This window comes from Rhinatrema bivittatum, chromosome 3, assembly GCF_901001135.1.
Source record: "Rhinatrema bivittatum chromosome 3, aRhiBiv1.1, whole genome shotgun sequence".
Taxonomy (NCBI): domain Eukaryota; kingdom Metazoa; phylum Chordata; class Amphibia; order Gymnophiona; family Rhinatrematidae; genus Rhinatrema; species Rhinatrema bivittatum.
Window position 1 is genome coordinate 416,170,201 of NC_042617.1, and position 15,493 is coordinate 416,185,693.

At 43.7% G+C, this 15,493-nt stretch overlaps 1 protein-coding gene across 2 annotated transcripts in view; it reads left to right on the forward strand.

Annotated features, from left to right (window-relative positions):
• Window positions 1-15,034, forward strand: part of ELOVL5 (ELOVL fatty acid elongase 5) — a 124,428-nt gene extending 109,394 nt beyond the window's left edge. For both annotated transcript variants that reach the window (XM_029595714.1, XM_029595715.1), the window contains exon 8: window positions 13,514-15,034. In XM_029595714.1, coding sequence (XP_029451574.1) covers window positions 13,514-13,645 — 132 coding nt within the window. In that variant the 3' untranslated portion in view covers window positions 13,646-15,034. The remainder of the gene's footprint in view (window positions 1-13,513) is intronic.
• Window positions 15,035-15,493: the final 459 nt, after the last annotated feature.

The following is a 15,493-nucleotide window of genomic DNA, read 5'->3' on the forward strand; positions in this document are numbered from 1 at the left end:
ATGGCCTATTGCTTCAAAATTGGCTATAAAAAAAAGTCTTAAAGTCCAAAAGGATCCTCTGCATAATTTTAAAAAGCTGTCTAGTTTCACACTTCTTGAAAACTCCTATTAAAATTATTTGAAGGCCTCATTCAACTAATTCTATATGGCTATGAGAATGAAGTCTGGAATGCATACAGGAAGGGACAGAATGTCAATATAAGCCCTGCACCTTCAGTTCTGTGCATCCCCAGAAATTCCCCCAACAATGGAGCTTGGATGTTTCCCTTATAGCTCATCACACAAAAAGATATTTTCAAATTCTGGTGTCGCCTCACAGTAATAGCAGAAATACCTTCCACTGCCAGACGTGAAGCAACACAAAAACCCGCAAAAAAGATATATTATGATAGATTTGCTGTATAGATTTTGAGTAACAGTAACACCAAGGACTCAAACAACAAGAACCCTACCTGTGAAAAAACAAGGGTAAATATTACACTGGTCCTAGAATACCAATACACCACCTACTGAGGAAACAAAACAAACCTGATTGCTATACATCCCTACACAGATACTGTATGCTATCAGAATCTCTCAACTTGGTCACATGCATAGAGCAGAGATAGACCCTCACCAAATACAGCATAAAGGACCAGCAATATGCAGACAAAAACTGAAATGGAAACCCCAAAAAGCCAGACTCTAGGATGTAACAACGGAAAAACAGAACCACCGTTCCTCATAAAATAAAGTCAAGATACATAAAGCATCTTTTTATAATGGTAAAACAGAACTAATGAAAGAATATTTTAAAACTACTGACAAATAGAATGACTTCTATTAATTAAAGTTATATATATATATATTTTTTTTTTTAAATTTCCCTAGCACCAATAAAATATTTCAAAACAGCACATATAATACCACCCAAAAATTAAAACTAATAAGGATTAAAAAAAAAAAAAAAGCCCCTGCTTGGCCATACCTTGGAATTTCTTGATAGTCTAGGGCAGGGGTCAGGAACCTTTTTGGCTGAGAGAGCCATAAACGCCACATATTTTAAAATGTAATTCCATGAAAGCCATACAATACGTTTAAAACTAAATACAAGTAAATGTGTGCATTTTATGTAAGATCACACTTTTAAAGTACAATAAGTCTCTGAAAATATTACACCAGGCCTTAAGACACCAATACATCTCCTATTAGGAAAACGGACCAAGTCAGGCTGCTATAGAATCCTACACAGAAACTACACGCCAGCAGAAAACCTCACCTGAATCACGTGCTGTCCCTCACCTAACATAGAATAAAGAGACCAAAACGCATAACAAGAAGCATGCAGACAAAAACTGAATTGGAAACTGCAACAAGCCAGAGTCTCTGTATGCAGTGTAACAAAGGAAAAAAGAAACATCACACATCCTTATAAAACAAATCAAGAAATATAAAATCATCAGCAGTAAAACTGTACTAACAAAAAGAACATATTTCGAAACAGCTGATGAGTGGAATATCCAATAATTAAAAACTCATATAAAACATTTCCAGATACCAACAAAATATTTCAAAATAGCAGACACAAAGATCCAGTAATGAAAAATAATAAGGATACAAAAATTTTTTTGCTCTGCATACCTGGGAACGTTTGATATCCAGGTGTCCTGAGATTGTTCTGAATTAGCAGGAGGTGGGGTGGTTTGCTTGGAACTTTCTCCTCTCTGTCACATACCAGCGCTCTCTCTCACACTGGCTCTCAATGACACACCTATACACACATGCTCTCAGTCACTCACATATACAAATGTTTTTTCTCTCTCACTTATATAGGCTCTTAATTACACATTTACACACATGCTGTCTATCTTTTCACGCTTACACACACACAGGCTTTCAATCACATAAATACATGCTGTCTTTTCTCTCACACACAGACTCTCATTCACATGCTTACAAACATGTCCTCTCTTTCTCTCATTTACACACAGGCTCTCAATCACATACTCACATGCTCCCTCACCTAAATCAGCTCTCAATCACACACATACACACATGGTCTCTCTCTCTCATTTAAACACAGGCTCTCAATCACATACTCACATGCTCCCTCACCTAAATCAGCTCTCAATCACACAGACACACATGGTCTCTCTCTCTCATTTAAACACAGGCTCTCAATCACATACTCACATGCTCCATCACCTAAACCAGCTGTCAATCAGACACAGACACACATGATCTCTCTCTTACTTATACACACAGGCTCTTAATCATACATACACATGATCTCTCTCACACACAAAGGATCTCAATCATACACACATACTCTTTCAAACAAACAGGTTTTCAATTACAAACTTACACATACAGGTTCCCAATGGTAAACTTACATTCATGCTCTCTCTCTCACAGGCAGGATCTCAATCACAGACATACTCTCTTTCACATATACAGGCTCTCAATCATTCACATACATGCAATCTCTCACTCACACACACAGGATCTCAAACACACATGCTTGCTCGCTCATTCATTCACTCTCTCTCTCCCCCTCCCACCTTCCCCCCCCCCCCCCCGGGAACTCGCGGCAGCAGCAGCCACCTCCCAACGCTAACCTCCTTCATTTTCAGCCCTCGCGGAGGCGAAGGCGGAGTCCCATCGGCCGCGGTTGAAGATTTTAATTTTCCTCCGAGCCGCGCTGCAGTCTTCTTCCCGTCGGACACTAGCGTGTCTGCGCGGGTCTTCCCGCGCAGGCACCCGATGCTCTCCACTTCCTCTTCCGGGCCGCGGGAAGAAGAGAGCACCGGCGTGCTCTCTTCTTCCCGCGGCCCGGAAGAGGAAGTGGAGAGCATCGGGTGCCTGCGTGGGAAGACCCGCGCAGGCACCCGATGACTCCAGCGCTGGCACCCGGCTGACACCCGATGACTCCCGCGCAGGCACCCGGATGACTCCAGTCGGCGTGCTCTCTTCTCCTCCCCCCCGCGGCCCGGAAGAGGAAGTGGTGAGCATCGGGTGCCTGCGCGGAAGAAGAGACCACGCTAGTGTGGTCTCTTCTTCCCGCGCAGGCACCCGATGCTCTCCACTTCCTCTTCCGGGCCGCCGGGGGGGGGGGGGGGGAGAAGAGAGCACGCCGGTGCCGCTGACTCCAGCTGTCCTGCCGCGTTCTGCCCGGGCTGACAGCATTTTAAGCCCGGGCGGCGGAGGACCGGGGAGCAGCTGGGTCAGCGGGGAACCGCGAAGTATGGCGACAGTTGTCTGCGAGCCAGATGCAGCCCTCAAAAGAGCCATGGGTTCCCGACCCCTGGTCTAGGGTTAGGGGGGGCGCAGACTTTATCCTCTCTCACACATACTCGCATGTCCATGCTCTCTCTCACACATACACTGACACTCACACACACAAAACCTCTCTCACAGACACTGAGACACTCAGGCTCTAAGACCCTCTCTCTCCCCTCATGCCCCACACAAGCTCTGTATCCCTGGATACACACAGACCCCCAGGCAGGGCTCCCAGCCATTCTCACACCACTCCCCAGGCAGACAACAATTCATTGTCACGCACACACACAGACCCCCAGGCAGGCAACAGTTCATACACATGCATACACTGAAGGCAGGCCCTCTTTCTTTTGCCAGCAGCCTCAGAGCCTCTCTCATTCCTCTGCTGCCACTGTCACTGCTGCCCCATGGCTAGTGGGGTGATGCCGATCACTGTTGCTGGCACTGAAGCCCATTGTGCTGCATCCTCTGTGCAGGCCCAGTGGTATTAAAAATTTGCGGGGCTTCCAGTTCCTCCATGCTGATCTCATACATCGCGAGATCAGCATAGAGAAAGTGCTACTCTTGCACATTCCCAAAAATAACATGCCAATCACTAAAAATTAAAAAATGTTTTTGTTTGTTTTTTTACCTTTGTTTTTTTACCTTTGCTGTCTAATCTTAAATTTTCTAATCAGTTGGTCATAGGCTTTTTTTTTCCACCTTCCTTTTGCCAATTTCTTTTACAGGGTCTTTTTTTTATCCCAGGACATGCAGGATGCTAGTCCTCACATATGGGTGACGTCATTGACTGAGCCCTATTGCAGAAAACTTTCTGTAAAAGTTTCTAGAAACTTTTGGCTGGCACTCTGAGCCCACTGAGCATGCCCAGCATGCCATGATATTCTCAGCCACAGGGGTCTCCCTTCAGTCTTCGTTTTTCCGTGCTGCTTTTGGCATCGCGGAGCAGGAGCCTGTGAGATTCTCACACAATTCTGACTAAAAATCAGATTTAAAAAGTTAATTTCTCTCCCATATCGGGGTCTCCCTCATTACCACCGGCCAGTGAGTGAAATATTCTCATTTCGACTCATTTGTGTACAAAATCTTTTCTTCACATATACATCGACGGCTGTCGACTGTATGATGGCCAAGGGATTCAAAAAATGTCCCAAATGTAATTGGACCATGTCGATTTCGGACTCACACCTCGAGTGTGTACTTTGCTTGGGTCAAAATCATGATGTAACATCTTGCCCAAAATGTGCTGAAATGACTGCTAAAGGTCGGAAGGTGCGACAAGAAAAGATGGAACACTTGTTCCATCTTCAACTTTTACCTTCTCCATCGACGTCCACTCAGTCATCTCTGGCCGGAGTTTCGAAACAAGTGATACTTAAAAAAACGCCAGCCGGAAGGTTCAGGGGACAATTTATCACCGACCCCATCCATGGCATTGACGAAGTCAACGTCGGAGCATCGATCGAATCATCGACATGCCATCCATTGATTCAGGAATCTCTGCTATCCCCGGAGAAGTCGACAGCCAAGCGGCCTTGCCTGCAGGAAACACCGAGGCGTTCACCTTCTGTCGAGATGCCAGCCATCAAACCTCCACAGGGCCCTGTGGCAGGACCAATAACGCCCCCACCGCCACCACGTATAGCTGCTCTGCTTGCATCAGCTATCACGGAGGAATTGAGCGGATTTATCTGCCAAGCCGGTGCTACAAGCGCTACAAGAGCATCGACCATTAATGCCAACGCCTATGCCGGGGACCATCTCCAAGGACACCGATGCCACTACCTGGGGCTCCAGGTCAACCGGAATTGGCTTTATTCCAAATGTTAATGGATAGATTCGACGCCCTCGTCAGTGCTATTCCACCAAAGTCTATCCCAACTAAACCTATTGGTGTTGTTCCTGGACAGAGACCTGTTGATGATCCACAGCCAGGGCCTTCAGGATTTTCGGCCACTGATTCCATCTCTTCCGAGATCTTCTCCCACTTCTCCTTCCAGGGAAGCGCCATATGACTCGTGGGAAGACAAGCATACTGATTCTTCATCAGAAAGCTTCATGTCTGACCCTTCTCCTCCGGAAGGCAGGAAGAAATCTCCACCAGAGGGCTTGTCCTTCGAATTTTATAAAGGACATGGCAGACACAATACCATTCAACGTACTGTCTGAGGAAGACACGAGACAGCAAACTTTAGAAGTCTTACAGTTCGTGGATCCTCCAAAAGAGGTACTGGCCATTCCTGTCCATGAGGTACTTTTGGAGTTGCAACATAGACTCTGGGAACATCCATGTTCGGTTCCACCTATTAATAAGAGTGGATACCACCTATCTTGTCCAACATGTTCCTGGTTACCAGAAGTCAGTTACCCCATCAATCTGTTGTGGTTGAGTTGGCTCAAAAGAAGTCCAAAAGAGTACGACCTCACTCCTCTACTCCACCTGGAAAAGACCATAGATTCCTAGACTCTGAGGAGAAAAGTATTCCAAGGAGCTATACTCAAACTCAAGGATAGCGTCCTATCAACTTTATAAGACGCAATACCAAAGGAATCTATGGAAGCAGATGCAGGAACTTTCCAACTCCCTACCTCAGCAGTACCAGGAGGTGGCTCAGGCTATAATACACAAGGGACTTGAAGCTGGAAAGCATGAAGTCCGGGCTGCCTACAACAACTTCGAAACAGCTTCAAGGGTGGCAGCATCAGGAATCAGTGCACGTCGCTGGGCATGATTAAAAGCTTCTGACCTTAGGTCTGAGGTACAAGAGAAGCTGGTGGATCTGCCCTGCATAGGTGACAACCTCTTTGGGTCGAAAGTTCAAGATGCAGTGGCCCAACTAAAAGAACACACAGAGACATTGCGCCAACTGTCGTCAGTTCCGCAAGAGTCCTCTTCATCAATGTCTCGCCGTCCACCAAGGAAAGAAACTAGAAAACCTTTCTACAGGCAGAGACGATATTATCCACCAGCATCCAGGGGTAGATCTTCTTGTCCGCAACAAAGATCTCAACCCAGAAAGCCTAGAGCCGCTAGGCCTCAACCGCCACTGCAGACTGGACCGGCTGCAGGTTTTTGAGGCCACCACCAGAAACCAAAGCCATCTCCACAATCCAAAACCGAACCTGCAAGTAGGAGGCAGAGTTTCCTCCTCCTACAACCAGTGGTTACAGATAACAGACCAATGGGTACGCTCAGTAATATCTCGAGGTTACCAACTCTATTTTCTCTCAACTCCAAGAGACTCTCCTCCAAAGCCTCTTTCGTTACATGAAACTCACATAATTCATCTACAAGCAGAATTATCCACCCTTCTGAGAGCCAGAGCTGTAGAACCGGTGCCCCGTACTCAGCAGGGCAGAGTCTTCTACTCCCGTTATTTCCTCATTCCAAAGAAAACCGGAGGCCTACATCCCATCCTAGACTTCAGGAATCTCAACAAGTTTCTGAAGAAAAAGAAAAGTTCAGGATGGTTTCTTTAGGCACCATGCTTCCCCTTCTTCAAACAGGAGATTGGCTTTATTCTCTGGATCTACAAGATGCTTACGCACACATTCCAATATTCCCTCCTCATCGCAAGTATCTGCACTTCCTGGTAGGTCATCAACATTTTCAGTACAGAGTCCTACCATTCAGACTAGCCTCAGCTCCCAGAGTATTCACAAAATGCCTGGAAGTAATAGCAGTACACTTACACAAGGAAAGTGTCCACGTTTTCCCCTATCTAGACGACTGGCTCATCAGAGGTCAATCTCAACAAGGAGCGCCAACTTCTCTCAACCGAACAATTACTCTACTTCACTCGATGGGGTTTCTCATCAATTATCAAAAGTCCCATCTCACCTGCTTCAATTCATCTGTGCAGAATTGAACACCATCCTCTCGAGAGCCTTTCTACCCGAGGATCGGGCAGAGACACTTTCCCTATTAGCAAACTCGCTACACTCAAAGAAACAAGCGACGGCTCATCAGTTTCTAACTTTGGTGGGCCACATGGCCTCCACGGTTCATGTCACTTCTAAGGCGAGATTAGCCATGAGAATAACCCAATGGACATTAAGATCAAAATGGATCCAAGCCATTCAACCACTGTCCTCTCCAATTCACGTAACCCACCAGCTATGGTCATCTCTACTGTGGTGGGCAAACAAGGACAACTTGCGCAAGGGCCTGCCCTTCCAACAACCAGTCCCACAGATCGCTTTAACTACAGATGCATCCACCTTAGGTTGGGGAGCTCACATAGACAATCTCCAAACCCAGGGTACCTGGACAAAACTCGAAGCAACATTTCAAATCAATTTCCTGGAACTTCTAGCTATACGCTATGCTCTGCATGCATTCAAGGACTGCCTTTCACACAAGACTGTTCTGATTCAAACGGACAACGCAGTAGCCATGTGGTACCTGAACAAACAGGGAGGTACGGGCTCGTATCTCCTTTGTCAAGAAGCTGCACAAATTTGGGACTGGGCCCTGACACATTCCATATTTCTCCGGGCATCTTATCTAGCGGGCATCCACAACATAGTTGCAGATCGCCTCAGTTGTCAGTTCCAACCACACGAGTGGTCCCTGGATCCCTTAATAGCAATCAGGATATTCCAGCGTTGGAGACGACCAACAATAGACCTCTTTGCATCACACCTGAATCACAAAGTGGACAGATTCTGCTCTCTGCAGAGACAGAAACACCAGCCAGTCAAGGACGCCTTTGCTCGCCCTTGGAACTCAGACCTTCTATACGCATATCCTCCAATACCGCTCATAACCAAAACTCTAGTGAAACTCCAACAAGACAAGGGGTCCATGATACTCATAGCCCCATATTGGCCTCAACAAGTATGGTTTCCCATATTTCTAGACCTCTCGATCAGAGAACCAATTCGCCTGGGTGTAGCTCCCACTCTCATAACTCAGGATCAGGGTTGGTTGCGCCATCCCAACCTTCAATCCCTATTCTTGACAGCATGGATGTTGAAAGCTTGATCTTCAACCACTCAATCTTTCAACCAATGTCTCTCAAGTACTTATAGCTTCACGTAAACCTTCAACACGAAAGAATTATTCTTCGAAATGGTTTACTTTGTGGTGCACGCAAAAGAACATATAGACCCTTTCTCCTGCCCCACACCTTTTCTACTAGACTATTTGTCATCTTTCAGACTCTGGTCTCCAGACCTCATCTGTAAGAGTACACTTAAGTGCAATCTCAGCTTACCATATCAAGATGGGAGATGCACCAGTATCCATACAAACTCTTGTCATCAGATTTATGAGAGGTTTAACTCATCTTAAACCATCAATTCGACCACCTGTCATAGAATGGGATTTGAATCTGGTCTTAACAAGGCTCATGCATTTTCCTTTTGAAACCATGACTTCCTGTGATCCTAAATTTCTCACATGGAAGACTATCTTCCTTATAGCCATTGCGTCGGCTAGAAGGGTTAGTGAGTTACAAGCACTTGTCATGTACTCACCCTATACAAAATTCCTACATGAAAGAGTGGTTCTCTGTACACATCCAAAATTCCTTCCCAAAGTAGTTATGGAATTCCACTTGAACCAATCCATAGTTTTGCCCACATTCTTTCCAAGGCCTCATACTCACCAAGGGGAACGGGCCTTACATACCTTGGACTGTAAACGTGCACTAGCATATTACTTAGACCGCACTGCAGTCCACAGGAAATCCACTCAACTCTGTTTCTTTTGATCCAAATAAACCAAGAAATCCAGTGGGCAAACACACTCTCTCTCCAACTGGCTAGCAGATTGCATAGAGTTCTGCTATGAGAAAGCAGGCCTTCCTCTCCAAGGGTGAGTAAAGGCGCACTCAGTAAGAGCAATGTCAACCTCAGTAGCATACTATCGTTCAGTGCCAATCCTCGATATATGCAAAGCGGCAACATGGAGTTCTCTTCACACCTTTGCAGCTCATTACTGTTTGGACAAAGGACTACAAGATTCAGCCTATGGACAATCTGTCTTAAAGAACTTGTTTCCAGTATAATCCCAACTCCTTCTACATCCAACCTGCTGTGAATTTTGGCTGCCTCATTTTTACCAACAATCCTGCAATGTTGCTTCACTACAAAATGACTCAGCCTATAGCTTGCTAATCACCTATATGTAAGGACTAGTATCCTGCTTGTCCTGGGATAAAGCAGAATTGCTTACCTTGTAATAGGTGTTATCCCAGGACAGCAGGATGTAGTCCTCACGAAACCCACCCGCCACTCTGCGGAGTTGGGTCCGATACGTTTTATTTTATTTTTGCTAAAGCTTATTGCTACATATGAGACTGAAGGGAGACCCCTGTGACTGAGAATATCATGGCATACTGGGCATACTCAGTGGGCTCAGAGTGCCAGTCAAATGTTTCTAGAAACTTTGACAGAAAGTTTTCCGCAATAGGGCTCCATCAATGACGTCACCCATATGTGAGGACTACATCCTGCTGTTCTGGGATAACACCTATTACAAGGTAAGCAATTTTGCTTTTTCCCTGTTTCTTCTCTATTCACTTGTCTTTTCTTCCTTCAAACACACACTTAGTTTCTCATTCTCACACATACACACATTCCAGGCTTTCATTCTCACATGGTCTTTCTCACACACATGCACAGGCTCTTACACTCACATGCTGTCACACACAGCTCTCACTGAAATGCTCTCTCATACATAAGCACACTTTCACATGCTGTCTCACACAAACACAGGCTCTCTCATATGCTGTTTCTCTGATCATACAGGTTCTCACTCCCACATACAGTCTCTCAGCTCTCTCTCAACACAATCTCTCAACTCACTCTCTCTCACACACACACACACACTACAGGGCCTATCCTGTCTCTCATCTCTGGGCCGTCTCTTCACGGGTCGCTGTGGGATGGACTCCGCGGTAGCCCTGATCTTCTCGGACCGCTGTGAGGTGGGATCTGCAGCGGCCCTGCTACTGGACCTCCTCTTCTTGGGCCGCTGCAAGGTGGGATCCGCGGTGGCCCTGCCACAAATGCTGCTTCTCTTCTGCATGTGGCCGATGCTGCTCCTCCTTCCTGCCCGCGCGGCTGCAGCAACTTTTTCTTCCAGGGCCAGGAAGGAAGGAGGAGGAGCACCTGGATGTGTGACTGTTTCTTCAGGCCGTTGTGGGATGAGCTCCATGGCACCACTGATCTTCTTGCTGTGTGCGACCGGCACACAGCATAATAGTAACACGCTTCCCTATTCGGTTGCCGGTAGGATGAGGTCCACCAGCAGCCGCATGGGCCTCCCTGCTTTACAGGTCTCAACCACACACAGAATTGTTGAGAGATACCAGAAAAGCTAGACAAATAATGTAGCATATTCAGACAGGAACAGAAGAGGAAAAAAAAGCTTATAAAAATGTGTTCTTATAGAACTATACTAGCATCTTAGCTCAAAGTGATTTGATATTTTTGTTTAAAAAAAAAAAAAAAAATACTGCCGAAAATGTCAGTACCACACATTATATATACCCTCTATTACACACACATCAGTGTGGGGGTTTTTGATTCCCATCTTCTGTTGTCAGCTGTGTTGTACTCATCCTAATAGCATAAAAGGTACCATTATTTACAGGTTTTAAATTAGATCCAGCTATACTGTCAGAGCAGGGTCAGTGATTTCCCAATTTATTTTCTTTTTAGTTTTATTCTTAAGATTAGCCGGTGGGAATATGTCAATTTTGTTCCTTTATTTTATTTTTTTTATTAAGTTGAATTTTTATGGTTTGTGTTATAGATGTGATTATCCTGATTTTTATTGTATGTTGCCTAGGAATATATGATAGGCGACTTATCCTGTAAATAAATGTTTAGTATGTGAAGTTCCTTTTATACAATGGTACAAAGTTTTCAGAGCCCAAATTTCACAAGAATATGAGATAAAATGACTTTCACAGAACTTAAATTTCAGTCTGATACAGATCCCATACCATTTTGGTTGCCCTTTTCTGGACTATCACCATCCTGTCTAACCCTTTTGAGATACGGTCTCTAGAATTGAACATCGTATTCCAGGTATGGCCTCATAAAGGACCTGAACAAGAGCATTATCGCCTTCTTTTTGTTATTGTTTATTCCTGTCTGTGCAGCCCAGCATTCTTCTGGCTTTAGCTATCGCCTTGTCATATTGCTTTGCCATCTTCGGATCACCAGACACTAACACACCTAGGTCCCTCTCCCGATCCATGCACATTTAGTGATATGGTCTCCAGAACCAAACATTACTCCAGGTGAGACCTCACCAAGGACCTGTATTAGAGGCATCATCGTCTTTTTTTTTTTTTTCCTGCTGGCATACCTTTCTGTGCAGCCCAGCATCCTTCTAACTTTAGTCACTGACTTGTCACATTGCTTCACCACCTTCAAATCAGCTCCTATACCCCCTGAAAATTATTTCCCTGTTTGTGCATATCAATCTCTCACCCCTTAACATATAGAACTTCTTGGGATTTCTGTACCCCAGATGCATGACACTGCGTTTCTTGGCATTGAATCCTAGCTGCCAAACCTTTGACCACTACTTGAGCTTTCTGAGGTAATTCAGCCAGAAGTGTTAACTGAAACTCCAGATGAAACAGGATTTTATTTGTGGATACATGTATTAAAGGGTGACTAATGTATATGTGGTTTGGTTGGTATGAGGAGCAATGTGTGGGTTTTTGGTTTTGTTTTGGGGTTTTTTTAAGCATGTTGTAAATGAACCTGTGGTCACTTTCCAAAGGTGGTTGTGAATATATAAGCTGTCTCCATTAATCAAATCCAGTTTGCTTTTTGCACATTATGCATGTCATTCATTCCAGTTCTTTTGTATTATAATGGTTGGAAGAAGGCTTCTGATGCAACTTCGTATCTAAAATAACATTTAGAAGTCGAGTCCATGCTTTTGAAGTACTATATAAAAGAAATATTTGAAAAGGGATCAGCCTGGTGACTCAGTGGCAAACGCTTCCATGTGGAGGACTTGGCTTTCATTCGTGGGTCAGGTCTTCTACTCTTTGAGTTAGCTGGGACAGGGATTCTGCAGAGGCAGTGTTCATATTCCGTGAGTGTGGGAGCCCTTGTCATTGTGCAGCAGTGACACTTAATTGGATTTAGGGCCCATGATTGCATGGTCCTGGAAGGAGTCCTTGTTTGGAGCCCTTAGCCAAAGACTCGTTACAATTACTAGACTTAACAGGCCAATACAGTATGGTGCGCTCGGCCGAGCACACAGTTAGCCCCCGTTTGGCCGCACGTTTTTGATGCGCTGTTATTACCCCTTATACAGTAAGGGGTAATAAATAGCGTGTTGCCAAAGGCAGGAGTTAATTTCAGACGGCACCAGGCAAGTGAACAGAAAAGCAGAAAAAATCTGCCCGCGGGTTGGAAGACGGATGCTCAATTTTGCCAGCGTCAGTTTTCCGAACCCATGGCTGTCTGCGGGTTCGACAACAGACACCAGTAAAATTAAGCATCTGCTTCCGTCCCTAGCGCCTCCTTATTAGCGCGGGCCCTAATTTTAAATAGTGAATCGCACGCCCAGGAGAGGTGCCTAGGCACGCGTTGAGAGAGCCAGCGCTCTCCTCGGAGCGCTGGCTCTCCCGCGAACTTTACTGTATGGGCCTGTAAGTGAGTTGGGGAAAGGATATGAAATGGGAAGAGGGTAGTCACAAATGAAAGACTCATGGCACTATAGCTCAATATTTTAATTCCAGTTGAGCTGGAAGCCTAAGGAACAACAAGAAACTACCAAGCATACATTTTTAAAAAGAGGAGTTTATGGTCTCATAGTTGCTGCTGGTAGTCCATTTGCTGCAGACATATGGTACTGTGAATATCTTGGGAGTTCAATCCTGTGCACTAGCATACTGTCCACTCTGAGGTATTAATGTAATGTTACCAGCACCAAATAAACTCAGCTTTGATTGTAAGGGCTGATCATTAGCTGGTGTTCTTCATACTCTCGTGAAGTACCATAAGAAAACAAAGGAAATGTATTTGTCTGGACTTGATGGACCCTTGTTCTGACCCAGCATGGCAATTTATGTTCCATCTTTGAGTTACGTTTCATAGCAAAACAAGAGTTTAAAAGATTTCCCATGAGCTGTAGCTTCATTCTGTTCTATCCAAGCAGTGCCGATCATATTGCTTGGGAGTTATAAATCTGGTAAGACTCATGGTTTTCTGTTTACTTACCTTAAAGGAAATGTTTTTGCTACTTATCTAATTGTATCTTTTATTTTAGACCTATACAAAGAGGGCATCCATCCAGAGGAAAGTGTGTCAGAATGGGTCTGTGAGCACTGTGAATGGGCACACAAACAACTTTACTTTCCTGGAGAATAATGTGAAACAGAGGAAACAAAGAACGGATTGACTGCAGAACTGAACAGCCATTTTGATATTCTGGATAACAAAAAACATCTTGATTGTAAGCACAATAAGAGTTGTGCTCGGATATTCTATTTGGCTACTGTAACTATTTCTAGCTAGAATAATGCAATTTGTGTGACTTAACCAGTGCAGCCATCTTAGGAAATCTGTATACAAACTAGATTTGTTTTTTAAATAATTCTGGGCTTTCACTGACCCTGCTATAGACTGTGGGGGAAAAAGGTAGTATTGTAGTATGAGATACTGCTGTTGCCTTACTAGTAATAGGTGCTGAATTGTGATTCATAATTTTAGAACACTGTTAGCCAAAACTCCTGTTTTATACTGTAGATAATGCATGTGACCATAGATGTAATTTGTATAATGTAGTTTCAAGTGAACACACATGCCTTAAAGTGTATATACATATATATATATATATATATATAGCAGGGCCCAAAGCTTCTTACTGATTGAAAAATAATTGATATGTTTTGACTTTCTATCTTTTAATACGATTCATTTAGAGATTTCATTGGTTGGTTGAGTATAAGTCATGAACAATGGTGAGTGGCTGCTATATGTTTCGATAACATTTCAAACAGAGGTTTTAGTGTTGTGGTACATGGCTATAATTTATATAAGCAGGCACAACTTCTTAAGAACAATTAGTTTGACACAGCTTTTATTTTATATTCAGTAAATGTTTTTATAGTTTAATGAGGTAAAGTGTGATAAGACCTTAAATATTTGGTGCCTGCAGATTTTGTTTTGCCATCTGAAGACATCCTAAGTAGTGCTAATGAGCTTGGAATCTGCTTGGTCCAAAATGTTAATATAATCCCTCCAGTGGACATTTTGAAGATCTAAATGGTTTTTTTTTCCCTTTTTTAAATGCAAGATAAGACACTATATGGTTCCAAATATTAGTGGGCTTTTCACATTAGCTGATATCACACTGAATGTCATGTTTACCAAAAGGATCCCAATCTATCAAAACTTAGTCCAGACATATGTCTATGTATCATACAGTGAACCCAAGAAGCCAATGCTAATACAAGTTTCAAGTGTAATGATAGATCCAAAAGTAATTTTTAGAAAAAATTTTAAATGCAAAAATTCTTGGTGATTATTTTGGAACATTCACTATCACCATGTAAAAATAAATATTTCAACTATTTAGTGAATATTCAAGGTTCGTTCCAACATTAATCCATGTTTCCTGCAAACTCTGCATCAGGGGAGTTACATTATGTCCACGTTTATATCCATTTTCTATTGATAACTTCAGTGCAACAGCGTCTCTGGATAAATGGCACTAGCAAGCCATTTAAAAAAATGGAAGTATAACCACTAACCAATCAAGGACAGACATTTAACTAAATATGACAGGTCAGAATGTCAGCAAGCCCATCCTACAGAGAAGTATCTTTGACGAACCATGCACAAAAGGCTCAAATAATGGAATTCCAATCTATCATCTTATTAAGCCCAAACAGGGAAACTGGATATTGAGTAAAAAATCCAATATACACAGAAATTCAATTGAGCTACTAAGTAACCTCCCCCCACCCACGGGAGAGGGGGTGACTTGCTCAATCACTGTCCATCTGAGATCTGTAAACAACTAGTTTTTATCCAGACCGTTGTGAGCTTGTAATTTACTAGAATTGTTTGGCAACCAGTAAATTATAAGATATCATAGAATTCCATTGTCTGGATAAAAATTGAGGTCTATATTCAGTTAGAGGTAGATCTTCAAACGATACGCGAGCGCGTACTTTTGTTCGCGCAGCAGGCGCGAACAAAAGTACGCTGGATTTTATAAGATACGCGCGTATCTTATAAAATC